General features: G+C 43.8%; 1 protein-coding gene across 2 annotated transcripts in view; it reads right to left on the bottom strand.

The window, feature by feature from the left end:
* The window catches only part of ACER3 (alkaline ceramidase 3), a 52666-nt gene extending 26670 nt beyond the window's left edge, over window positions 1-25996 (bottom strand). For both annotated transcript variants that reach the window (XR_014619009.1, XM_084299002.1), the window contains exons 1-3: window positions 25803-25996; window positions 8284-8394; window positions 1630-1682 (exon numbers count right to left, since the gene is read on the bottom strand). Coding sequence is in view for 1 of the 2 variants with exons in the window: in XM_084299002.1 (XP_084155128.1) it covers window positions 1630-1682; window positions 8284-8394; window positions 25803-25905 (267 nt within the window). In the remaining variant the exon portion in view is untranslated. The remainder of the gene's footprint in view (window positions 1-1629; window positions 1683-8283; window positions 8395-25802) is intronic.
* Between the last annotated feature and the right edge of the window lie 497 nt (window positions 25997-26493).

Here is a 26493-nt window from a genome sequence, read left to right as displayed (position 1 = left end):
GTGCTGATTTAGCTGGTTAAATAAGCATTTTGGATCCCTCGAGCCACAATCAAGTAACACTCCCATCAAAATAAAACTAGATGAAAAAAGGTGATAAATTCAGAAAAAATGTTCCCAGCAACTGCTTTCAAGAACAGAAGCTTTCGCATTTCTCCTAATTAAGCTATCTGCACGCTGAACACTTACAGTATTAAAACTGAAACAAATGTCAAGAAACTCTCTTCAAACAGCTATCAATGCTGACTTTGAATCATAACGAGACAAAGTGAGTGAAAAAAGGATTATTTACTGGTTGAAATATTTCCTCTGAGGTGATTCATCAGTTAGCAATCAGTGTTACGGGCCACAGATCTAGCTTGGCTGCCAAAATAACGTGTGTGCTTTCTCTATCTCACACGAAGCCTTTTACTCCAGTGGGAAAAAAAATGATGCAAAAGCTTGCTGCTCCCCTCTCCTCTGCTTCTGTTTGCCCTTAAAATACCACAGATCTCAGCAGCTGTGGTTGTTCTGAAGCAACACTGCAACTGTGTGGTGAGCAGCATCAGTCATCTGGATTAAAAAAAATCCTCTAAACATAGGAAAAAAAAAGGTGTTTTAAATCTGGATTATTTTAATGATCCAGGGTTCTGTGTGGCTTTGCTCTCCTGCATCAGTGCAAGAGAGAGGACGTGCCCAATGCTCTCTGAGATGCCCTGGGGTCTCCAGTACAACCGTTCAAGACTGGTGGATGTGATGTGGGGCCTAAGGGACCTGCAGCTTTGTGGGATGGCAGCTGGAGGCCAGGCAGAATACTCCTGTGGTCTCAAATGGCACTGAACACACCTCTCTTTAGGAAAATTTAGGAAAACTGATATTATTCAAGCAAAGACTGCCTGGAGAATGCCTCAGCCCAGCTGCCAGGTTCCCTGAACTCCACTGACTATGGTAGGAACACAGATTCCTGGCACGTGCTTGTCTATGAAGGCTTCTTCATTTTGAACTGAATCCCACTTCTTCCTTTTGTTGATACAAAGCTGAATTTCCTTCATCTTCTGAGCCCGAAAACAGGACAAGATACTTCGTGTCCTTTAGGAAACCCGATAATACCAGAAACAAATTCCTACGTGATTCCAGGACAAGTTCCTGTGATTTATTGCTGAATATCTTCTGCTTGAGAGCAGGAGAGAGAAGGAGACTCAACTACTCCTAATCAGAAGATACTGACCTCAGCATCTATGCTACCGGCAGGTCTAGATCAACACAAAATGTAAGAGAAAAAAATAAGATGAAAAAAAGCCCAACAATAGTCTGTGCTGCTTGCTGTCAAACCACAGCTGCAGGAATTTTGAAGTAACAGCGTGACTAAGAAGATAACTGTGATTTCCCAAAGGATAAAGTGTTGTCTGCTGAAGTACGCAATAGATTAGAGCTTTATTTTAGGAATCCATACAAGTGCATATTTCTCTACATCTATTGGTGAAAAACATCTAATGAAATGAAACCATGCGAGTTTTCTGCTAAGAGCAGGAGTTGCACAGATGATATTTGAGGTAATTAACTCCTGTTACACAGGTTTCATCTAGACCAGAAATGGCAATATGACTATAAAGTGAGATACACCGCGATTTACAGCGATTTAGCAGTACTCACCTGCATTTCATACTTCAGGGTCATGTGGAAGCACCAAGATCCCAATCCCACAGCTGAAAACAAACCAAGACCGTGGTTATAACACAAGTCTACGTAGAAAAATTTCAGGTGAATTAAACTAAAAACAAAATTTACCAAAAAAATTAACCATCGGCATCCCACCTCCAGAAAACAAATCCAATTTTCCTTGGCTGCCTGCTTTATACTTGTCACCAGTGATACAGTTGGATTTTGGGGGGATGGGGAAGGTTTCCCTGTCTCCTACAAACTAGAATGATCTCAGTTGAGAGTAGGAGTGGAGGGAACTAAGAATGAATGGAGTATTTTTATTCTACCTCCTTTTTTTAGTACATTAAGATTTATTTGCCTCAAACCTTCTCTAATGGAAAGCATCGCTCATACACAGTAGTCCTGAAAGTCTGTGATATTTCTGCTTTTTGTACAGCTTTAAAATGTACATTTTACAAGCAGCTTTTGGTCAGCGATAGAGGCAGAACCGAATTGTTACTAGAACTCAGAGAATCAGAAATTCTGCATACACAAAAGCCATGCAGTATGGTTTCATTTTGTGAAATGAGATCACCATTTCCAAGCTTTCTTCTCAGAAACTCAACCTTCTATATGCTGCATTTTATCTGAAGTACGTTCAACTCTGAATTTATCCTGAAATTAATTTATGAGATGTATACTTCACCTATAGAGAGGTTTTTTTTTCAGTTAGACAAAGACAATATGTCTTGGAAGTTAGATTTCATTATTTAGAGCAAAGCTGGTTGAGTATTTAATGTATCCTTCATTACTTTGAAATGTGAACAATTAAACACTCTCATTAGGCTCTAGCTCGTTTCTATTTTTGCAGGAGTAAGTACATTAACTTGATGTCTTGTCTTCCTTCAAGAAATTAGGCTTTACCTCAGACTAATTTCAGCAAAAGCCGAGCATTTCCCACTCAGTCCTTGATGGCTGGGCAGTGCTGCTGTGCTCTGAGATGTTTCTTTAGATGATTTTAGACGATGACTGTGATTATACACACTCAACCAACTTATTTAAAAAAGCATGTAACATATAAAATATTTCCAAACAATAAGCAATGTCTGTTTTCACCTTCATTAAGGTTTTAATGAGAAATTCTCCTAGCTCTATTCCTAGGTAAACACAACAGATGACGACCATTATTCACTCTGAAGAAAAACCACATTAAGATCATCATTAAAACAGCACCGCCCATTACATTACCCTGGCTGTCACTGTGATTTCAATATCTTCATGATATAAACCCTCGCAATTTTTAACAACTATAATGCTCAAATATGGACAAAATCATTGCAACTCACAGAAGCTGCGATTCGTTTTAAATTAACAAAACATCTCGTTAGGTTTCTTTTGTTTCTGTTGTCACTTTTTAATGCTATTGGGGATATAAATCTCAACAAGCTGTTGCTGAGCACACTCCTCCCCTTCCTGCTACCTGATTAGCAGCAGTTATTTCTGGCTTGTTTTTCCTCTCCAGTCTTTGTAAAAAATCAAGAACGCTGCAGATATTAAGTGTTTCAGGTCATTAATCCCGGGACTACAAATAATCTCTAGAAATTGTTGATCGAGAAACTGCTGTGTCTGTGTCCTGATCACACCAAGTTCCTTCTTCTTTCTGCAAGTTTGCTATGCACTGGAGAGCTACGCATAAAATAGTTACCTAAAACAAAGAAAAGTTTAAAGGGAACCATCACAAGGCCATTCTTAAAATAAAAACCTTTACTGGAAATGGCTGTAATTCTGCTCGCAGCAGTCTTGATGGAGCATTAAGAACATCTCCTCCAACCCTGCTGGAACTGGGCACAGCAGCATCTTTACGAAGAGATGGTTTAAATGATGCCTAAAGATGAAATGTGGTTCTTCACTTACCCATTTATACCTGCTTACTGCAGAATAATGTAAAAAGGCTAAAGTTGAATGAGCTAAGAGCCAAATTTCTGATTTTCTACCTTTGGCTTATCTGCTGGCTTAACACAGAACTGTGAAGAGCTTCATGAATCTGGTCAAAATTTTAAAAAATAAAAAGGGAAACGCATTAAGAGAGGATGAACCACACCGCAGCACTGAAGTAGGTGATGCTCTGCCTCACCGACACTACCATGCAACTTTATTTGCCTTCTGCTGAAGCTTCAATGTCTTAAACTACACACACTGTGCTGAGTTGGTGTTTCGTGGCTCAGTGTATCCGAGTTCAGTGCTGAAACTTTTCAAAAAGGGAAAAGAGGAAACACCTATAACATGCCAAGTGTTGCAAGGAAATCTGCACTTCCTCTGATACGCTCAGAACACATCACCTCTATCTTCCAGGCTTAAAGCAAGCTTACAAGGGGCTTGACCTGTATTTCTCTCCAATAAATAGTGGTTTATTGCTTAAGCCTGGGTGTCTTTGTGTGCAGCTTCTACGTGCAGATCTACCGGAATGCAGCTATCTGCAGATGTACTTTTTATCACATAACAACTTCAGGATCAAGGCATTTCCAGGGAGTGTTGGCTTCACAAAACCACTGCTGCCTTGAGATGTTCTACCAGCTTTGTAGTTTTCACAATACAAGTGATCACGATCACAGCAATTCCAGTGGTTTTTTAATAGAAGCAGCTTCCCCATATAGCCACTGACAAGCTGAGCAACAGATTTTATCCTTATCTTGTAAGCAGAAGTTAACATTTTTCTCTCCTTTTATTTCCTTTTGGAAAGGAGCTCAACCCACTAAAAACTTCCTAGCAATTGGGAAGTTTAACACCATTTGAAGCAACACCGTTTATGACAAAGAGGTCACTGATGAACCACTCCAGTTATGAGGGATATACATAAATAAATGCATATTTATTTTACTGTGCTCAAAACACCGAGATTTCAAGGCAATGTCCATACTAGAAATAATTATGCCTGAGATCCAACTCCAGATACACACCAAGTAAACTCTCAGGATTTGAATCTGAGAGTGACCTTAATAAATCTGAAGTTTTCAATCGTTTGAGGAAGAATTAGAGGTGTCTTAATTAACTGCCATTCATTTTTGATATAAGACTGTCCATCAGCGTTCAGAATTATTCAATCACAAGCCTACGCTTTTATAGAAAAATCAGTTTGTTAGGATTTCATAGATGTGAATTTAAGCTGTACAGGTCCTACACTAAACATTATTAAGGGCAGGGTGGATGTTAAGGGCAGGCTCCAGATATAAACACATTTATTTTGGTATCTACACGTGTACTAGATATCAAAACTACACAGAGCTGACTGAATCTGGAGCTGAAACCCAAATACAGTTTCTTAAAATAATGGAGCTGAACTGAAGAGGAGCAACATGCTGCACCATGAACAGCCAAAGAATGAAACAAGAAGAAAAAGCAGAGTTAAATGAATTATTTTAATTAAATTATTTTGTTTTCTACACTTAAAAATCATTTCCTCTCCACTGCCTAAGAGACAGGAGTGACCCTGAGCAGCTCCCAGGCACCATCCAGCAGCCAGAGGAGACCTGACAGTGAATTTATACACGGTCACCTCGTCTGGGAGGCTAAAATGAACAGACACGGGGCTGTTCCACGCTGCTTGGCTTCAGCACTCAGGAATGTCCCCGAGCACGTCTGATTTACAAACACTGACATGGCCCGTGCACCTCCTCTTTGGCTCTTAGGTAACAATAAGGGAATTAATTTTGGGTGAAGGACTTCTAACAACTCATCTTGCAGATACAGAATTTCAATGGAAATAAAGTTCAGAAATAAATACAAATATATTTAAATTAAGACCCTCGTAGAATATAACCCATTTGGGAACCACAAAGGTGGAACCTGCTAAAATGCCACAGCACCAAAATCCCAAACATCTGCACATGCTTTGAGGCAGCAACAGTCTGATTTGTCCTACCTGCTTTGCGAGATGCAAAATGCTAAAGTAATTGCTTAAGATTATTCTTAGTAATTTTAGCTTGGTTATTTTCTATAGTTCTCCAAAGCTTAAAAATCTGATCCAGCTTGTGCTGAGTTCACTGACAATATGCCCTTTGAGCTGAAGTGCAGCAGAAACGAGGGCTGGGAACAGCGTGCTGGATCTCAAAGAACTTGCTGAAAAGCACAACTCAGCCTTGGCACCAGCACGAACAAGGAATTCATTTAAATAGTTACTTAGAAATCCCCCTTCTTGTCCTGCCAGCTTGGGATCTTAGCACGTACGTGAAACAAACAGTGCCCTCCTAATTCAATAGGCACTCGGTTCAAAGAGGAAAATTGTAGGGTATGAAGTGAAGCACTGAGCACAGCGTGCTAAGACACAAAGGAGCTGACAATCAGCTAAATGTCTGGATGCATCCAAATGAAACAGCTGATTTGGATCACAACAATGTCTAGAAACAACACGTCTTATGTTCTCAAACGCCAACAGATGGAATTGCAGCGGCCGCTTTGACAGCTGCCTCAACTTCTTGTAAAATTCTCAGTAATCAAAGTTGTTAAAACCTAACTAAAGTGTCCACCTCCATCTTCGTAGCAGAATCGTGGAAGACTTTCTGCTTTAACAGAACAACCCACAGGCGTTATTAGCTAGTGAGCAGTTCTACCCTGTGGTCTTTTAAGGAAGCATGGTGCCTGAAGTGAAATCAGCAGTTTTGTGCTAAATTCACTGTTCCTTTATGGATTCAGTCTATTTCTTTGTAAGAAATTACTTACACAGAGTGAAATCTGCTAAATGAAATTGTTGTAAGGAAAAGGTATTCTCTTGCAGTTTCTCACAAAAATATATTTCTGTACGCTTGCCCTCTCTTCTCACTCATTCACATGCAGAGAATGCTAACGGTCTTGGCACGTTTCAGCTATATTTAAAATTCTATTTAGCTACTGATTTGCTGCTTTATTTGATAGCAGAACACATGTTAAGAGGCTTGTGATTCCTAAGCATCCTTACCCTGTTCCTGTTTTTCCACTGGAAAATGATAAAGCTGCCTACATTCCTTTACATTTTTTTAACTGCTGTGAAACACTCCACTGAAGCAGAGACAAAACAGGAGAGAAACTTTTTGAAGACTGACCTGAAACGTTAGGTCCCAAGACAAGAAATGCTCGTATGGCTTGACTTTCATTATCACTACGGACAGAGGCCAAAGGCTTCTGCCCAGCTAAAGAGGAGCAGAGCTCAGCTGGAGCTCAGGACTGCCTCACAGCACTGCTACCAAGCCTGGATGCTGAGCTCCCCTTCCCAAAAACCAAGAACAGTACAAAAAAAATGTTTAAAAAATTATGTATCATAAACAAAGACAGACTTCTTTTAAACAGTCACGTTAAATGGTACACAAGAAGCCCGTTGAGGGCTGGAAATCCTTCTGGCAGTCTTGGTGTGACATCCTGATGTTCTGTTCAAATACTGGCATATTTTACCCATCACAAAGCATTACTGGAGGAGGCAGCCACTATTTATGGTAAATACTGAGACTGAAATGCAGTTGTGTTTTTTTTTTTTCCCATTTTTCAGTTTTTAAAAAAATGGTAGTATAGGATACTTTGGTTCAAGAATAAGGGAAAAGTCAACTTCAGCAAGTGCTTAGTTTCATTCTGTCTTTTAAGAAGGAAACTTTGACCCTCAGAAATTCCTTCTACCAAACTACTTTATACTGGGACAAAAATGAATAACCATAAAACGCCTACAAATGGCTACTTGGAAAGTGGTCAGAAACTTCCACGGCTGTACATTGCTGCTGCTTTTCTTTATTATTATTTTTTTATTATCAAAGCTGAGCTGGGTCTCCAAGAAATTGAAAAAAACCCTGAAGTTGTACCTAGCGTATGTTACAGCTTCATTGGCACCAAGAGTATGTTTAGCATATGGGTATCTGCTTTTCAGCAGTGTTTTATCAAAATACATGGTTATGCCAGTCGTAGAAGTAACATTTACAGTAAACCAGTCTCTCACCACTGAGAAGACTGAGGGAGATTGCTTCCCCAAAGATGGGAGCTACAGCAAACACAGAAATCCCGTGAAACACGAATTCTGTGAAATCCACTTCTCAAGACCAACTGCCAAGTCTGAATCATCTTAAAACACCTCCTTTCCGCATAAGGAACATGTTTTTTAAGTTATATGAGTGAGATTCTAAAGGGAGACGTTTCTTTTCTGTATTTTGCCATTATAGAAAGAAGTTCACAATGTCAGGTTGTTCTTCCATCCCTACTAAGCTTCCTAAATACGATGGCAGTCGGGTTGTTGGGTGGTATGTGCCAAAGAACTGAACACAAATTCCAACTCATGAAAGAATGCCTCTCCAATTCCTTTAAGATCTTTCCCATTTGTTGTATTACTTTCCCATAGAAGTGTTAAAACCCACACTAATACAGCATTAAACTGCTTGAAAGCAGGACCACATACCCTCTGTAAACCATCAGAGAGCACAGATGCCAGAAACGGATCACTTTAAAACCTCGTGAAGTTATTTAGTGAACTCTAACTTCACGCCTCTCCAACAAATGCCACTTCCCTGTTAACACAAACCTCAATTTTATTAAACCGTTAAAGTTTTCACACGTATTATTTGGATTCTAGTACTCGATTTATTCACATTCAGATACTGTTCATTGCACATCTGGGCTCCCTTTAGAATGAAAGAGCAAATTAAGTGTTACACATACCTGTAAGACACAAATAGGCAGCTAAATACCGTTTTTCAAGGCCATCTTTATAGGTCTGAATCGCACCATAGATTGGAGGTAGAATGAAAATCAGGTTACTCACTGTGTTCCCTGTAGGACAGAAACAAAAAGCAGAGGTTTAGAACTGGGTACTGGGCATTTTAAATAAGCACAGCTACGTTCATTCATTAAAGGCTGCTTCTACAGTTCCCATCCAGAACGCTGCCCCTTTTTGAAACTGTCTTCTGCTTTCATATGTAACACGTGGTTAAATGTTGGTACAACGTGGTTAACTACTTGAAGGCTAAATGGTTCTCTTTTGTCCTTTTACACATGTTTGGAGAGCAATAAAAAAATAAATTAAGTGGAAAGGTTGGCTTAGATGGTGGTAGGGTTACCCTGACTGAACGGCACATGAATTAAAACCCAACTCCTTAAGGATATAAAAGCCCCAAATACAGTTTTCAGTGGTTTTCCTTCCCTTAGCTCTCTCCTCCACACCACCTTCAAGATGCTTTAAGGTCACAAAGTGACCCGTTCCTCAACAAAAGCCGTTCGGTCTTCCCAGAGCACACAGAACAAACCTGAGGTGGAGCTGCATCACAGATCACAACGCAAGATCAAGGACTGCAAGAGGGCACGATAAGGACCAGCAAAAAGCAGCCCCTAATGCTCAGCATGGCAGGCAAGTGCCAAAGCTCATCAAGAGCTCCAATACCAGAGGGTAGGATGATGCTTCCAGCACTGGGAAAGACGAAGAAACCTTTCTTTCCTCTTGTTTTCTCACTTCAAGACCACTCTCCCACTCTGACAGGTTTTCAAACTGTCGTGGCCACCGCAAAAGCGCAATGAAATGGTAAGAAACGCAAGTGAGGCAAAAGGAAATGTAAATTTCGCAGCAGAAGGGGTGCAGATTCAGCTTCTGAGCCCAATCACAAATTTAATTTCAAGAATTAAGACTTTGTAACAGGAATGAGACGACACGCAACTTGGGCAAGAGCTGGTAGAGAAAAAGGCAGAACGCCGTTTACATCAATTAAGCTGCAAATTTTCACATGCCGTCAGTTAAATATATACAGTTAAAATTTTAACTCTGATTTCCAAATATCTCCATGACAAGCACGATGCATGAGGATACGGAGAGGCCAAGAACAATTATTTCTGCCTTTTGTGTTTGGCAGAAACTCCTGGAAGCATGTCACTATGTAAAACACAGAATGAGAGTGAGCAGACCACGTCCGAGCACATCCAAGCACCTGCTTTTTAGATCTACCCTCCAAGATCCATACCAGAGAGAAGTGACAACTGCCAGACTACGATCATAAAACGCCACGGTATTACAGCACCTCTGGGAACAGAAATCCCTATTTTACAGGTTTACAGAAAGTTTAACACCTGGCAAAAGTGGTTATTTCAGGACCCATGATAAGAAGCGCACCCAGTCAGCCTTAATAAGTTAGCTTTGTAGATTCAACAAATTAAATCCAAATCTCAGTTTGAGACGCTCTTCTTGACCAGATAAGCATCCCATCCAACACGAATCCTTCTTTACTGACTTAACATCACCTCCTGAACAACCACCAGCCTCACCAACTTATGACAACCACGCCAGAGATGTCATTCCTCAGGGCAGCTCTGCAGAGAGGTTCCCCCATGGAACAGAAACCCAGCTGAAATCAAACCAGCTCTGTAAATATGTTCAGGTTTGTACCAAGCCAGAGGTTTTTCGTGCCTTGTTTCTTGGGGGAAGCATTAACCTCTCACAGTGTTCCTGCAGGGATGCAATGGGCAGGGATTCGTTCTCTCCAGAGACCAGGCTTGGCAGAAAGCTGCTGCAAACCAGGGTCCATCGCCGCCTCCTCCCACAAACCACACAAAAACATCATTAAAACGATGTTTTAATCTTAAAAATCTTAAAAAAAAAAGTAAAGGCTACACCCAGACCAGGCAGCAAGTCTGTTGCTTTCAGGAAGAGCTCTCATACGCACGCATTTCACGGAGATCTTATTAGACATCACATAAACATCATTGTTTTAGGTCGTTTTATTATGCAACGGGGAAAAAGCTGGCAAAAACCCAAACCTGCAAGTGCTGAACAAAAGAAATCCCGCGCTGCCTGTCCCTGGGTGGGAGGGAAGGCACGTGACAGCCACGGAGATCTGCAGCAGGCTAACGAGCCTAAATGGACACAGGAACGCAGCAAAGAGATGCCTCCGTAGGAAAGCAAAGGTCTCGACACTTCCTGCAAAGCTGTAATTAGGTTAAATTACGGGAAATTTATGAGCATTTAATCTAGGAGCATCTTGCTGGGAGAGGAAATACCGGGGGCCTAATGTAGCTGTAAATCCCTGCCGCTCCTTCTCGGCGCTTTCTGGCCCGTATTGTTCAGTCCGTTTGCAGCACGGATTAGGCATGCCTATTTGCAAAACATTTATTGAAAACTGGGCTTATTTTAAATTTTAAATAAAGGAATTGGGGGTGGGAGAACAATGAATGAAGTACTCGGGCATGCTGCTAGGAAAATTACTTCTTTCAAGCAGAAAAATTACAAGGCCGCTGTTAAACCTAAGGTCCCCCGGAGTGGAGATTTCCTAGAAGTCCTGATAGTCTTTGCAGGATTATCCTCACAGAATAGCTCAAATTAAAGGGGATTTTTAAAAATTTCTTAACTAATTCCATCAAAAACGGCAGCGAGACATGCCCAGAGATTAGCAAACAACACCAAGAAAGAAGGAAAAGGACACACAAGTAACTGCAGCCCTATTACTCCCAAGTTAATTAGCGAACGAGGACATGAAAGAAGCTTTGAAGGAAATGGATATGGAAGTTGAAAATGGGGAAAAAAAAGAGCTGACAAAACAGCTGGCTTTGGGTTTAACTCTGTACTGAATTCTTACATTTCAATACTGGATTCCTCGGGTACTGGACCAGTACTTGAAATATTGTGACTGAGAACATGCCTTGCCATATGAAGGTGAATCCTTATTCCAGACATAAGATTGATTTATTTGAAGAGGCAGAAAAGAAAACAAAGACTGTACGGTGACAACCGTAAGCCATCACTGGAAGGCACCTAAAATTTAAGGCGCCTAAAAGGCACCCCCATATTTATTTCCAGGATAGGCAGGGAAATAGCGAAGTCTTCACGAAAGCCGGCAGTGGAAAATGATATTCTGTTTTTACCAATAAATGGAAAATTACATCAGGAGCATCTCTCAGCTGCGAGGGTGAGGTGGGAAACTACAGTATGGGAAGGGACAAAAATGGTTTAGCTCCCTTAGCCCAACAATAAAAGCTGGAGGGAATGAAACCACGCTCTGCAAACACACCATGGATAAATGCCAAGGATCCACGGGAGCTGTTTGAACTACAGGAATACTGCCAAAGGAAGAAATGAACTAACCTTTAATAAACGTAGAGTAGAGCTGTATCTGTGTTTCACACACCTGCATGCCGTGATACCAACGCAAGAGTAAAAGCCACCAAGCTTTTTGTTTTGTTTTACTATGCATGTTCATTCAATCATCCTCAGGTCTTAAAAAAAAAAAAAATATATATATATATATATATATATACAGTACCATAAATGCACAAAGATCTGTACAAGGACTGAAATCACATCACAGTCCAAAATTACAAGCAAAAACTTGGAGAGGAAACAGTATTTACAAGCTAACATGGGCACAAAAAATTGCTTATTCTCATCTGAAAAGCTTCACGGAGCTGGAGTGCACAAATTTGAAGGATCCTACTTTCATAACCTTTCTATTTCCCCACAAGATGTAGTTACTTCTAAATTAGAAAGTCATTTCTGCAATAAATTTGGATGAGAAGTCAAAAGGATAAAACAAGCTACGTTGTAGATACGTCAAGTGATAACAGAAGGTGGTCATAAAGAAAATACCTCGCAGGATGTAGAAGCATCAGGAGCACTGCACATGGAGCTAGGATGCAGGAGATGTTTTCAGCAAAGGAGGAAAAGTGGTGTTTAAAAGCAGCAGCAAAAATTATCACCTCCTGCTCTGTGACAGCCAAAAGTCGGTGTGTTATCAGCGTTATTCTCATCCCAAATCCCAAGCACTGCACCGTGTGAGCCCTTACGGAGAAAATTCCCTTGATCCCAGCCAAAACCCTGACAGAGATCCTTCCTTCCTCCTGTTCAGTTTTATGAACTGGCATTGACCTTTTCAAACATAAAAGTGTTTTCAGTCTCTTGCTCACTGTCACACTTTGGATTTCTGTATGGTTTCTACAAGACCCAAACCCCAACAGAAATAACTGTTACCTCCAGACAGCAAAGAATTATTATTTTTTTTCCAGTTTAAAAAGCTGGCTATATATTAAAAGCTCATTTAAGATCAGAACTTATATTGATGATATTTATCACAGGCTTTCAGCCTACCCTTACAGACTACTGCAGCTCACGGTGAAACACAAGAGAGGGCAGGGGCTGCTAATTCCTAAAAGATACACACCTAAGCTCCTATAAAGCCAAAGTGTCCCCTTGTAATTACAAATTAAATGAGATTTTGAGGCTGATAAAGTCTGTTCCATTGCACGTGTGTCACAGTGCACAGCACAGTCAGTTTTAGGGCACTACCTGGCTCCTGGAGCTTTCCCTTTTTCCATCCCTGTATGAAAAAACAGAACTGATGTTAACCAACAAAGCCTGTCAGATGGTTTCATGACACACACAGAACTTGAATCATCCTTCTAGAGGCTTTCAGATGCGAGTTCTCTCTCACAGCTCGTGTTTCTGGCATCATCTCTGGCAGCTCTGGTGCAAATTGCAGGGTTTACCAGACGTAAAGAGCTTGGGAAGCAACACGGTGGTGTGGACGTGTAGGCGACCACCTACCATGGGAACACCTTCCCTAAAAGAAGGCTTCTCATGGAAGGATCTCCAGGGATACGAAACCAAAGATGAGCACACTCAGAGAATATCAGCAAAAGAACAGCACAAAAAGAGCAGTCCTGGGGCCCAGAGCACCAGGAAGCAACAAGACAGAAAGGTTTTGGGGAAATGAGATTCAAATCTTCACCTCCACCAGCCTTTTTTTAATAACTGCTTCTTCCAAGTCCACAATAACCGCGCTTTGGAGGGTCAGGAAATGAATCTCCCGTCTCCATTTGATATTTCTAAAGGACCTCGAGGGGAGAAAGACGAGTCATCCCGACGGGAGCTTTGCCAGGAGGTGATTACCGAGCTCCCTGCTGCATGATGCGCGTGAGATCGATGTCAGCTTCGCAGATCTATCCTTAAAGGAAAAAAGGGAAGCAGGGAATGCTTTTAAGTGATGAGATCTGATTCCTGCCTCTTGTAATTCCTCTGGTCTCCTTACCAAACCCTAAGCAAGCCCTCATTTCGTTTACCTGGCCCTTAGCTGAAGTTGCAGCTTGTGTTAGCCACCACATCTCGAACAACAAAATGAGAAAAAACCACCCGAGGAAACAGCGAGGCAATTACTGAACCATATAGCTACGTATGAAAACTTCCTGAAGAACCATAAAAACAGAGACAGATAAATAACAACTCAAACTAAGGGGTTATCAGAGAGACCGTATGTCCCTAAGTATTTAAAAAATAGAAATCTAAAGATCAATTTTTGTATAAATCACCAGAATTGTAACAGTGAGCTCTGTAGGAAGACAAAACACAATAGGAAAATGTGATAGCGTAAGCACATCACAGAAGAACACTGTATTAACCCAGCTCTGTATAGACCTTGGCAATGTGAAAGCCCTCTTGGCATACCACTGGGAGAAAATACAGAGGGGAGAAGCCAGAGGGCTTCAGATAAGACCAACGCAGAGCCCTACAAGGGAAAAGAAAGATTTGGAGAGAAAAAAAACAGCTACCGAAATGCTGGCCAGGCAGCAGCTACAAGCAAGGGACACAGAAGTCAGCAGATTTACAGGGCGCAAGGATTGAAAACAAACAAACAAACACATTTGTATTACTAAAAAAGAGCCTTTTGATCAGCATTGACAAGGAAAAGGGAAATTCAGGTGGAACACCCAGAAGCTCAGTTTATTTGGAAACCAGGTTTTCTCCCCAAAAGAAGCCACGGGTCCTGGAGCAGTTTCAAACGAGCCTGGACAACACGCCACAAGGCTGCAGATGAAGATGAAGCAGATGCAGTTGAAGTCCAGGAGTTGGATGATCCTTGTAGGTCCCTTCCAGTTCGGGATATTCTCGGATTCCATGAATGCAGCACCCAGAACCTGTGCTTTGAGGTCTCCTAGGCTGCTTCCCCCTTGCTGGGTCTCCATTTCTTCAGGATACGTGGATGTAGGCTGGCAGCCTTCCAGACAAAACGTGCCCAGGTGAAGCATTTCAGTGATTTAGTGGCTCGGGGAGAGGCAACGAGGTAATTTTAGGGGGAAAAAAAGTGATTAATTGTTAACAAGGCAATTTGATTTTTATTCCCCGTGTTCCTTTCCGAGCGGTTCCAACATGCTGGGTCAAGCAACACGTCCTGATTTACGGCCTTCCACGCTTCCTGCCCCACAACTCGCCCCCTTGGCATTCGCCGGGCCCGTTCAGCCAATATTTTCGCAGACTTCTTTACCCCGATCATGGCATTTTGTGTTACATTTGTGCTCTTCACAGCAATCAGAGCGCGGGAGGTAATTAGGAGAAAAAGCTCTCAACGCCCCTGACTAACAGCGCACGCAGGAGAACGCTCGGTTCAAACCTGTGAAGCGTGGGTGGATTTTCTAAAGGCACAAGCCTCTCTTTGGTATGCAGGGCTTACAAAAGCACTTGTTATTAAACTGCTTCGGGATCGCCCTGGGTTACAATCAAGCCATCCTTTGCTTTCCCCTCACCTCTCTGCCAAGTGCTTCGCTGCCGTGTAGTGCAGAAAATTAGGCTCTAATTGGCCCGGCACCCACCTTGCTTCTCACGGATGTTATACTAAAAATAAAACAAATGCATGCCAGTTAATGCTACACGAAAGGAAATCTTACAACTCTATGCATTTCTTCACCAGAATCCAGCATCTGTGCAATCCCATAAGTGCAACATTCGAGTTCAGAACGCAGATTTCAACTCAAACATTGAAACATTCATCGCTGGGCTAAGAAGTTCTTGGTTTTCCCTCTCAAATCTAAAACAGATCCATCACCTGTTTGGTTTCTGGTATCCTCAAACCTGTTTGGTTTCTGTTACTGCAATGCCTGAGCCTCTCCAGCCTCCTGTGTGCTTATCCTCAACACCCCTGCAAGAGGAAGACGGGTTAAAAGAGGGTGTTTGAGCCCCAAAACCAAAGCCGGGACTTTCAAACACCGAAGTGTTTCTCTGACCACTAGACCATCCTCACCTACCACAATAAAAATGAGTTAATTTACAAGAGGTGACGTGGTTAAGTTTTAGAGTGAAGGGTCTGAAAGAGTAAGGACTGTACCCTTTCCAGAAACAACATTGTTATGAGTAGTTCTTACAACAAGTAGCATAAGAGTCGTCCTTCTCCTGGAATTTTACTGCAAAATGAAGGAAAAGTGTCTGACAACCAAGAACCTGGAATGGTGATTTTTCTGAGGAAGGATGACTGATTTTTCTTTTTTTCGAGGGGTTTGCTTGAAGCCCTTCATGACACCAGTCTGAGATCTGCACGAGATGTTCCTTCTGTTCCTCAGAAAAAGTTCAAGAACAGCTTTGGAGGGCAGAGGACAAAATGTGGGGGACCAACTGTGAAGTCTACCAGAAAATTAGGAATGCAACTGCAAGGAGAATGGTCTGAGGTGTGGAATAAAGACAGCTGCTAGAGCTAAATCAGAACAGCCACGCTTCTCACTTCCAAAGCCCAGCTCTGCTAATTGTCTTACTACGGCTGTAACGATGTCGATGCCACCTAGGCCTGCAACAAGCACAGGGTATTCTGAAGCCCTAATAAATGTTTTGGGGGTTTTGAAGCGACCACTTCACTAAATGTAACTGTATTTGAGAAAACCAGATCACCAGAATCTACCCTTGGTCATTTTTGGAGTTTGCAAGAAGAAACCTGGATGTACAGGGCGATGCAAACCTCCTTTACAGTATATTTTCCTTTCCAATCCAAGATACCCACAGATAAGTAGTCTACGAGAAATAAATTCGCATCCCAATTAGCCGCTGTGCCATCCTGTCACCTCTGAATGTTGCTTTCCTGGAACATGGGAAGCCTCGTGGCAAAGAGAACAGAATTTCCCTGGGAAATGTGCACCTGAGATGACAGCGAGCAGACCAATTAGGCTGAGGTACACCTGGAAGGATTTTGCCAGTAAATCTGAAGTTAAAACAGTCGACACAGACACATCATCTAAGAAAAAAAAATCAATCTACAAAGTGCACCAAAAGCAAGTGCTTACAGCTGGAAAACGCAATCAAAGTCAGGAGCGATTAGGCTGAGATGATGTCAAGTCAGAGCATTACATGCAATAAGCTCGTTGCTGAAGGGCAGATTTGCTGCTATTACAGCCTTGAGTGGGAAACAAAACGTCTCTTAAATGTTATTTCAAGCCAGGCTGCTGATGTCAAGCTGGAAGGAAACAAGGAAGAAGAGCAGGCTTGCTCCTGAGCCAGTCCTAAAACCAGAGACCAATATGTTACAGGTATCATCTGTGGCATTTCCATTACTTCACTTTTCTCCTACCATGCTGGTTTCAACCTCTCAGCTCCATGTCCAGGGTCTACACTGGTTCCTCCAATCCTGGGGCTCTGCCCGGAGCAGAAAACACAAATCTTGGCAGCTGGCATCTGTCTGTCCTCACCCAGACAGCGCCCGGAGGCACCGTAGCTGCTCCCTGAATGGTGAGTGGCAGAGAACAACTCGGATTAGTGCTCTTTGCCAGACAGTTGTAGCTTTAATTTAAGCAGCCTTGCTTCAAAATCCAAATCCTCTTCCTTTCTTTCTTTTCTTCCTACTGCTGTGGATTTCCCCTGGGTGCTCAGCGTGACTGAAGTCTCTCCTGCTGGTTTTTCATGCAATTCTTCTGCATTTTGCCCCGGATGGATAGTAGAAAATTAAGAAGAAAATGGTAGGTGACAAAGGTAAAAACGGAGCACATCAAGATGATGAAACCAGTACACAGCAGCCTTCACAGTACTGGTTGGTGGCATTCCCTCCCTCACCAATCTAGGAGAATCTCCCCACCTGCAACTGAATTTTCCACAGGGCTGCCTCAAATTAAAAATCCCAGCACTTAGCACAATGTATGATTCAAAACAAAAAGGGATCTGACCTCAGAAATGGCTTTAACTCTCCTTCTTCAGGCCTAAATACCCAACTTTGTCTCTTTTACACATGCACTCCTCTTCTTTGTGCCACCTGTGAAGCCTGCATCACCTTTTCCAATTAACACAACGACCTAGTAAGGACTTTCAGCTGTACTTAACTCACTAACCCAGGACTTGAACTATTTCTAATTCCAACTCTATTTTTCACTGCCCAGCTGTCATTTTGAGACAACTTCCAGGTTCTCGCTTGAAAAATGAAACGAATAAAAGAACAGCAGCTGCCTATTAGCCCTCAAACATCAGCAAAAGCTATTTATCTACGTGCAAATGAAGCTCCTCCACAAGGACAGCAAGATCCAAGCTCAGATCTTGAAGTATCTCACGATCTAAAGCAAATACAGGAAGGGGTACACAACATATTGAAGGTTCAAGCTTTAGGCAACCCTCTTTTTAATTACACCAGCTCCAGTTCATGCCCGGGGTGGTGAGCGTTCAGGCCCACAAAAGGTTTGGTGCGTAAGGATGTGAAACAGTTGAAAACCAAACAAAATGAATGACATTTCCAGCACAAATGGCAGCCTGAAGACTGCCAGAGGAAGCTTCCAGAGGGCAGAAGAGAAATTAACACAGAAGTCATATGGAGATCAGCACAGAAGAGTTTAAAGGCAAGAATTTAAGAGCTTGGAATGGGATATGTTTAAGAAAAGGAACTAGGAAACATTCCTCTACAGCCTAAAACAGAGAAAGAAGGAAAACAAGGAAAAGTTAAATCAGGATGGACGCAGTTTTAGCATTCAAATACCGTGCTGATGTTGGACATTGTGCTGCAGACAACGCTAAAACGTGGGCCTTGAAAGATTTAACAGCCACCAAGTCCCAAATGCCTGGGAGGAAAACAACAGCGCTACCGCAGATCACCAAGCCGTGGCAGCTTGTTGAAGTGAAGGCAAACAACAGCTGCTGTATGATTTCACCAGCCCGGCGCACTTCTCTGCTACCTCCCGAGGCATCTCCACGAGTCAACGGAGCTGATTCTTCTCAGCAACTCCACTCACCAGTTGGAAAGAGGGACGAGGGATACAAACTGGTGAAGCTCGGCTGGTTTTCACACCCTGCTGCTTCCCAGGAAAAGCAGGAATTTTCAGCTGATGGCAGCTTGCTGCAGCTTTATGGAGATGGCATCAGCTGCACCCAGCTACAGGGGGCAGACCTGCAGGTGCCGGGGGCTGCGAACAGCAGCGCTTTGCTTCTGTTCTCTTTTTGAGCTTCTGAGAGCAAATCCAAAGTTTAAAGGGAAGCGTTTGCTTCTCCAGGCTGTTTATGCACGCACTGCTCAGAGCACTGTGGGGTTTTTGTTCTCTCTGCTCGCATGGGTCATTTCCACAGCTGCAAAGAGGACTTGGGGGGAAAAAAAAGAGAGAAGATACAGGCATCAGCTTTTACAAACGAGCAAAATATCATCTAGAGCAACTCTGTACATATACCTGTAAGATTTAACACCTGAAGAGCCTGCGAGTAGCCTCAGTGCTGGAGCTTGGGGCCAGCACCAGAGCTGGCAGCCACCAGCAGGGCTCCGAGGAAGCCAGACTTGCAGATCCTATTTCTCAAAGGCAAGGAATTCTTCAGGTATCCCTGGGTTTCTCCCCAGCGAGGTCAAAACACCAGTTGGAAGGGACCAGAGCGGCATGCTTTGCAGCTGTGAAGCTGCCCTCTACCTAACCACACAGATGGCACGGACTTGGGAGGATGGAAAAACCCAAAAACAAGTGACAGGTCTAATAGAGCAGGCAGAAATACTCTGTCCCAAGATCATCAGAGCTCCAGGCTACGCTAACCGTGCTGCAGCAGCCCTACAGACACCTCCTTTGATTGACTTCTGAGTCCTGGATCTCCAGCTCACCCCCGGCACCTTGATTTTTCTCTAATTCTGCTCTCCTGCCTAAAGCAGAGCGAGCCGTGCCTCCTCCTCAAAGCCAAAAGTCAAAAATCTGTAGCTCGTGAGTCATTAGGTTGAGTCAGGTCTCAAACTAATGGCCTGGACCTTGCCCAGCTGAGCCAGTTCCCACTCCTGTCTTCCTCCCCGGCTCCTCTGGGTTGCGAGGAGAATCAGGACAATGTTTCTTGGACTAGGTTTAAGAGGAAAATACCCTCCTCTGTCACAGAGACCACTGGAGATCCTTCAGGAGACACACACCACGCATTGCTGGGTCACCCCAAGGACGCTGGGTTCTGGAAATAAGCCCAAAGGAACCGAGGAACAACGCCTCCCCAGCAAAACCAGTACCAACAGGAGAAAAGAATAAAAGAAACTTAACACCCCAGGGCACAGCTGGGAAACAGATTCCCCGCTGGATGTTAATCTCTATTCCGAAATCAAGATTGGAATTTCCCCCAGGAAGCTCTGCAACGGTTGAGTCACCAGTTGCTGGAAAGGCAAAGAGCTGGAGAGGATCCTGGTGAGGTTGGGGGGCACCCAGGGTGCTTCTCCCAGTGAGAATGAGAGGCAGAGGGGTTGCTCCTGCCTCTTGAGCTGCAGGCATGCTGAGCTCCTGCTCCACCAGGGGTTTGCGGGTATGCAGAATGCTTCCTCAGAGGAACTAAGTTAATTAAAAAAAAAAAAAATAAGTTAACCTGGTCAGCAACTCTGGATTTTCGAGCTAGCACAGGGAACCTGGGTATTTTCTGTGTGCATTTTCAGTTGCAAAAGGGGTCTGTGCCCAAACCTAAATGCTGCCCATGGGATTCTTGCCTGTATGGGGATCTTCAGATGCTCCCATCAGCTCATCGTAAGAAAACGGATGCAAGAACAACGTTTCTCTGTTTTTCAGGGCTGTAACATTCTCCAGAAACTTCTTGCTTCTCAACACCTTCTGGCTTTGTACTGTTTCCACAGCACAGCCGAGCACCTTTAATTCATGCAGCAGCTTTGCTTCTTCACTGAGGCTGAAAACCATCTGTAATTAACGAGGCAGGAGTAACGAGGCCCACACACCCAAACTCAAAGCCATCACAGGTGGGCAGCTTTGCCCTGAAAATCCTTTCAAAGAGGGATCTCTGCTAGCATTATACATCTTACTTCAAAATATGTATAAAAAACGTAAAACTCTTTGCATTTTCTTAACCTGTTGCGATCTGTGAAGCTTTCTGTGAGCCTTTTTAGGCTTGTGAGAGAGGGAAACAGCCACATGAACAGTGCTTGCACGCGCTGCACGACGAAATGACCATATACTGCTGAGCTGTGGGGACTGAAGACAGCTCCCAGGGTTCCTCTGTGCAGTTTTGCCACGATTCTTAAATCTTGCTTTTGTTTAAAAAGCATCTTCCCCACTGTTCTGCAAAAGGCTCGAGTAAATATGGAAAATACATTACATAAATAGCAGTTTCAAAAAAATAAATAAATAAAAAAGGACAAATCCCAAACAGCCTAAGGACATTTTTGTCTTTCAGCTGTAACAACTGTCACTACAGGCTCCTTTAAAGGCATCCAGAAGTCAGCAGCGCTCCTTTACCATGATTTATTTCGCGTTAATCTCCCGATTCCGAGCTCCAAATAGATGCTCCGTAAATTCACATCGTGCGGTTGGTAAGCCTCTCTGCCTTCGTTTGCACATTGCCAAATTAAATTGTAGAAATGCCACTGCTCTGTTCCCCTTTGGAGTGGCAGATGTCCAACTGCCAGCTGTACAAGCACTGAGTACGGAGCACTAATTACGGAGTAATCAAACGCGGTGTTAATCCATACACGGGAATTTTATTGTCTCTTAATGAGTGCGCCACCATTAGCAGATAAACACACGTGCGGCGCGTTACCGCTGCATCCATCGAGCTTTAAGCGTTTCCATAAGGTGGTGGAGAAAGGAGAGCTGGGTAACTGGGCAAATTTGGGCTTTCCAGAAGATTTTGGCCCCGAAAGCTCTCGTGAAAACAGGAAGTCGAGCTGTCACGAGGTGACAGGTAGAGCTGCTTCATGGATTAGAAGCTGGCAAAGAGACACGAAAGAATTCAAACATTAATTGTGGCAAAACGCTTCCTGCACCTGGGTCAGGGAAGTTACACACTCAGATCCATTTCAGTCTTACAGACCGCGAGGCTGTGGCATTGTCTCCTTTTAAATCACACTTTAGAAATCATCAGTGTCACCATGTCTTTAAATAATTCAGCTGCAGCCAGGCAGTGGGGCTGATCACACCCAATTAATCCTCCCTTCTTCCTTCACCTGCCACTTTATTATTGAAAGGACAGGCGGAGCTCTTGTAAGCCCTTGAAGGCAGACACAGCTGGCTTTATTTCAGGTTTTTATTTGGCCTCACACGGATAGCTCAACAGTCCTTCTCCAAAGCCTGTGGAGAAGGAAGCAGGATGTCCATGAGGCCCAGGTGACAGCGGATGTGGCAGTCAACATCCAATCCTGATGACATTTTCTAACTTTAAGTAAGTTTAGCTAGTTGGTAAGCTCCAAAGTAACGATCCTCATGCAGAAACAGAGATCCAAGTATCTTTGTTGACAGCTCAGCTACTGTTTTTGTAACTTTCCTCAGAAAAGACAGTGGTATTTTTGTGTCACTGTTTACAACGTTGGGAGTTCTCTCACGGCGCTGTGTCTCTCTCCCACCTAACCACACAAATAACAGCCATCTTACCCCTTGTCTAGATCAGAAATAGGAAAGATTTACGAAACTCTAACAGAAGTGGCAAGAAACGTGGGCAGATTCTTATGATCTGCTTTTTTTTTTTCTCCCCTGAAATATGGGTTCCATAAGGCAAGGAAAGTTATGGAAATACAGTAAACAAAAAGCAACAGGTTTGAGTGAGGATTACAAACCCCTAGGTACCACAGAGGGCTCTTTTCAGCTTAAAGCATCCGTTTAAATCACTCTGCTCTCCACGTTTACAGCAATGGAAGTCCACGAACATCGGGTCCATCCACTTGTTGGCATGCACAGGATGAATGCTTCTCAGAAGGATGAACACAAAACAAGATGAAGCACTTATCACAGAGACATTCAAATCAAAACAGACCCAAAAACTTAACACCACGTGGGCTAAACTGACCTGAAACATCACCCCCGCTAAAATACGTAACGATTTTGCCCTTAAACAGCAGGACTCACATCCTGTTGTTGGGGTGGGAGGGTGTTTTCCTTGCTTGTTATTTGGAGCACAGAAGCTGGGGTAACTCAGCAGCCAGGCACTGGGAGGTGGAAAGGATTAGCTCAAAACAAATGCACCTGTACTGCGTGCCCTCCAGCACACGGGAGTCGATCCAAAGCTCCCGAGGAACCCTGATGAGTGAATTACTCCACCACGCAATAAATTTCATCAGCGAGGGATATGAGAGTCATTTTGGTGCTTAACACAGGTTGGCACGGTAATTCTTTACATCTGTGGTTTTTTTCCATTTCAATCCGTTTAATATCCTAAGGAAGGACACGGAGCAGTTAGTCATCCTCCTCCACGAGGCAGGAAAATTGGCAAAGTGCAGACCCAAGGCAAGAAAACGCATTTTTTTTGTTATTAAAAAAAAAAAAAAAAAAGACTGTAAATACAAGTCATTGTGTTTGGAGAGAATGCAAATATGAAGTGCTATAGAAACAACGCTGCCCCACGTTACCTCACCTTCACTTCTCTGGTTACGCACAACTGATTAGCTGCCACCATTTAGTAATTCTTGAAGGAGTGAATGGCAAAGAACAGCACGTAGGCTTCTGGAACACAGCGTAGTAATTTTGGTACAAAATGTTAAATACCACATAGACTTAATTTGCAAACCAAGCTTTCAGTTTGACTCTTCAGCACGCTTTAGAGATCTAAAGAAGATCTAAAGAAAACACAGTATTTGTTCTGGAACTACCAGTACCCTTCAAGCTTTGGGCCTCCAATAATTTCTTATAGATTATTGTTATAAATTATTTACAACAAGCATTCAAAGCAAAAATTTTAAGTATGCCACCAACTCAACTGGGTCATATCAAGACAGCAAGAGGTCAGAAACTGATTTTCACTATTCTGTAATGTAAGTAACACAAGCTGCACGTTTTTAAAGCAGTATCTTCAACAGCAAGATCAAGAATTACCACAACGAGAGCTTTGAGCGAGATAAGAAAAATATTTTTGTACTTTCTGGTTTGTTTGCTCTCTGAATTTGAGTTTTTGTTAAGAGCAATGAGGCCATAAAGGCACAGCAACTGACAAAAGGCAGTTGGGTCATTGAGACCCCAAATATACTCTCAGCTCTTCTGTTAAAGCATCAAGACTTCAGGACAGCATCTCTCTGATCTTCCAAAATAATTAGCTTCAAATTACGTATTTCAGAATCAGTTGGGAAAGACCCTTCAGCTGCTTTACAAAAGACACGTTGCCAACCCACTTTTGCTGGCTAAGGCTTAATTTAATTACAGTGAATCCACATCCTCAAAAAACAAACACGTATTTCCTCTGACCCTCACAGTGCAGTTACAGAATTATTGCTGAATAAGATCTAAACCATTGTGACTTCTCCACTGACATCATCCGCTGTTAAGCCAGCCCTAAAATACAGCGGGTTTATTTACTGTTCTGCTTTTTAAATTTGGTCCATTTAAACGCTCTAAGTTTAGCACAGCTCTTATATGCAGTTGTTTCAGCACAATTGTGCTGAAAAAAATTGTGGTCCCAAACACCAAAACCATCAGCAGGGACCAGACCTTCTATAATTGGTCCCTTTTTCTTCACTTTTCACACACCTTTTCACTTCCCACCATGAATCCCATCTTCTTTCTCCTGCATAATCCAGAAGAAAAATACCAGTTCGCGCATCCGACAGCCAGGAGATTATTTCCAAATTTACATGCTAGTCAAATTTATCCTCGCATGGGTGAAGGAGCAGCACTTCCTCTTCCCTATGCAGATTATCTCACAGGCTACTTTTCACCACAAGGAAAACACAAAAATACATACTCTGCAAAAGCATCAGTCTATTTAAGAACTTCACACTTTGTCCCATTTTAGCATATGAAGTTCCCTCTTGAGCAGCCATAAAACTACGCGCCAACTTCCCTTTTCCCCCCCGAGTTTCTATGCTGTTTGTGCTAGCGTTTTTCACTCTTTTCCCATTCCCACACTCTGCAACCTCTTTCACAACTATTTCTGGTGGTTCCTCACCCCTGTGTTTGTCACCAGGAGTCCCAGAGCCTTCCCTCCCCTGCCTGCCAAGCTCTTCCAAAGCGCTGCAGAAGCATCCCAGCTATGTGAGAGGCATTCTCGGATCGCCTGCTCCAAGCACTTCAGGAGAGGAGAGCCTGTTTAATATTTTTTTTCCTAGGATCTTAATGCTTCAAAAGCAGCCTCTTACCTTATAGGTGTGAAGGGTTTGTTTTGCAGGGCAGGGAGTCTGCCTGGTGGCAGCACTACAACTCCTGGTGGTAGTGCTACAATTACTACACCCTTTAAAGTCACAAGACACAAAAACACTGCATTTTTTGGCAAAATATCAGTGACAGAGGGCTTGACCCCTTACCCACTACTGCAACATACCACGTCTCAAGCACCATGCAGCCCTGCTGGATGACCCTGGAGTTGAAGAACCTCCTTCTTTCTCTAAAGCACGCTTATATACGTACACATAAATGCCTGACTGCCCTGAATAACAGAAGTTTGAGGTCAAAACAACAAACTGAAGGACTTCTGAGGTTCCTCATGGCTATTGTAACAGGTAAGGCCCACCACCTGCAGCAAAAGCAGCCCTGAGGAACTGGTGGAGAGCAAGGCGCCTGTCGGCTACAAGGACACCTTCTCCCTCCCCAAACTATTTCGGTGTCATCCTGCAGAGCTGTGTGGCCTCATGGCACGGTGCCCCGAGTTATTTCCCAAAGAGGGGACCCTCTAGAAATGGGTCTGTGCTGTAAAACCAACTTTATTCCAGCACCAAGCCCCCCCAAAACCCACCTCACCCCTAAGATGTCTCCCCCTCCTCCTGCCCCACTGCCGCTCGGGGCGCAGCCCGAGGGGAGAGTTTTGGGACAGCGGGTGCCCAAACACCACAGTGAGCTGTAGGATGAACCATTCAGACGGATATTTTGAGGCAAAAGGGTCAGGAAAAAAGGAAAAATCCCTGCTTCCACACAGCACGGCTGGCTGAGGGGCCTCCGGCCACCGCTACCCCGCCATCTAAAGGGGCTATGGAGGAAGATGGGGGGGGGGGGGGGATCCCTTCAGCGGGGCTTCGTGAGTGGGGCGAGGACCCGTCAAAACACCCGTGGGGATAGAGGAGAGGGGGAATAAGGGGGTGAAAAAGCCGGGGCTGGGGTCGGCGGCCACTCACAGAACTCGGCGATGTAGTAGGAGACGGCGTAGTTCTCCTCGCACCACTCCAGGGTGGAGGTCGGGGGGCCCCAATAACCCTCCCGGTCAGCGGCCGGGGCCATGGCGGTGACCGCTCCAGGCCACGGAGGAGCCGGGGGAAGGAGAAGGGAAGGAAAAGAAGGGAAGGAAAAGAGGGGAAGGAAGGTGGCCAGGGCCCGGAGCAAGGCGGCTGGAGGGCGGGAGCCGCCGCTGGGCCCGCCCGGCCGAAGGCGGAGCTGGAAGGGGGGGGGGGGAGCGAGAATAAAAATAAAAAGGGGGAGAAAAATGGGGAGTTGTCATGGCGACCGGCCTGCCGAGCGGCCCTCTGAGGGGGGAACCGTGGCGGCGAGGCAAATTTTGGGGTGGAAAAGGGAAATTTGGGGAAATGCTGAAGGGAAAGGGCGGCTGGGCGCGGGCAGCGATATGGCCTCACTGCGCTGCTCTCTTCTCACCCCCTTCTGAGTCCCAAACATCCCCCTCAAGGTCGCTGTGGTGGCATAAAGGTGTTTTTCCCCCTTTCTGTTCTTTATTATAAAAAATAAAGGCTCTTCATGTGCTGGTGTCTTGTTTTTAAACGAAGAGGCGAGTGCTTCTCGTAGTCGTGGGCCGGGAGGAAGGCGGCAGGGAGGTTTTTTATAGCGCTGCCTACTACACCGGGGTTTTCTCTCAGC

Source organism: Netta rufina (genome assembly GCF_964035555.1).
Source record: "Netta rufina genome assembly, chromosome: 1".
NCBI lineage: Eukaryota > Metazoa > Chordata > Aves > Anseriformes > Anatidae > Netta > Netta rufina.
The sequence above is the reverse complement of the archived record's forward strand: the minus strand, read 5'-3'. Positions and strand labels throughout refer to the sequence as shown.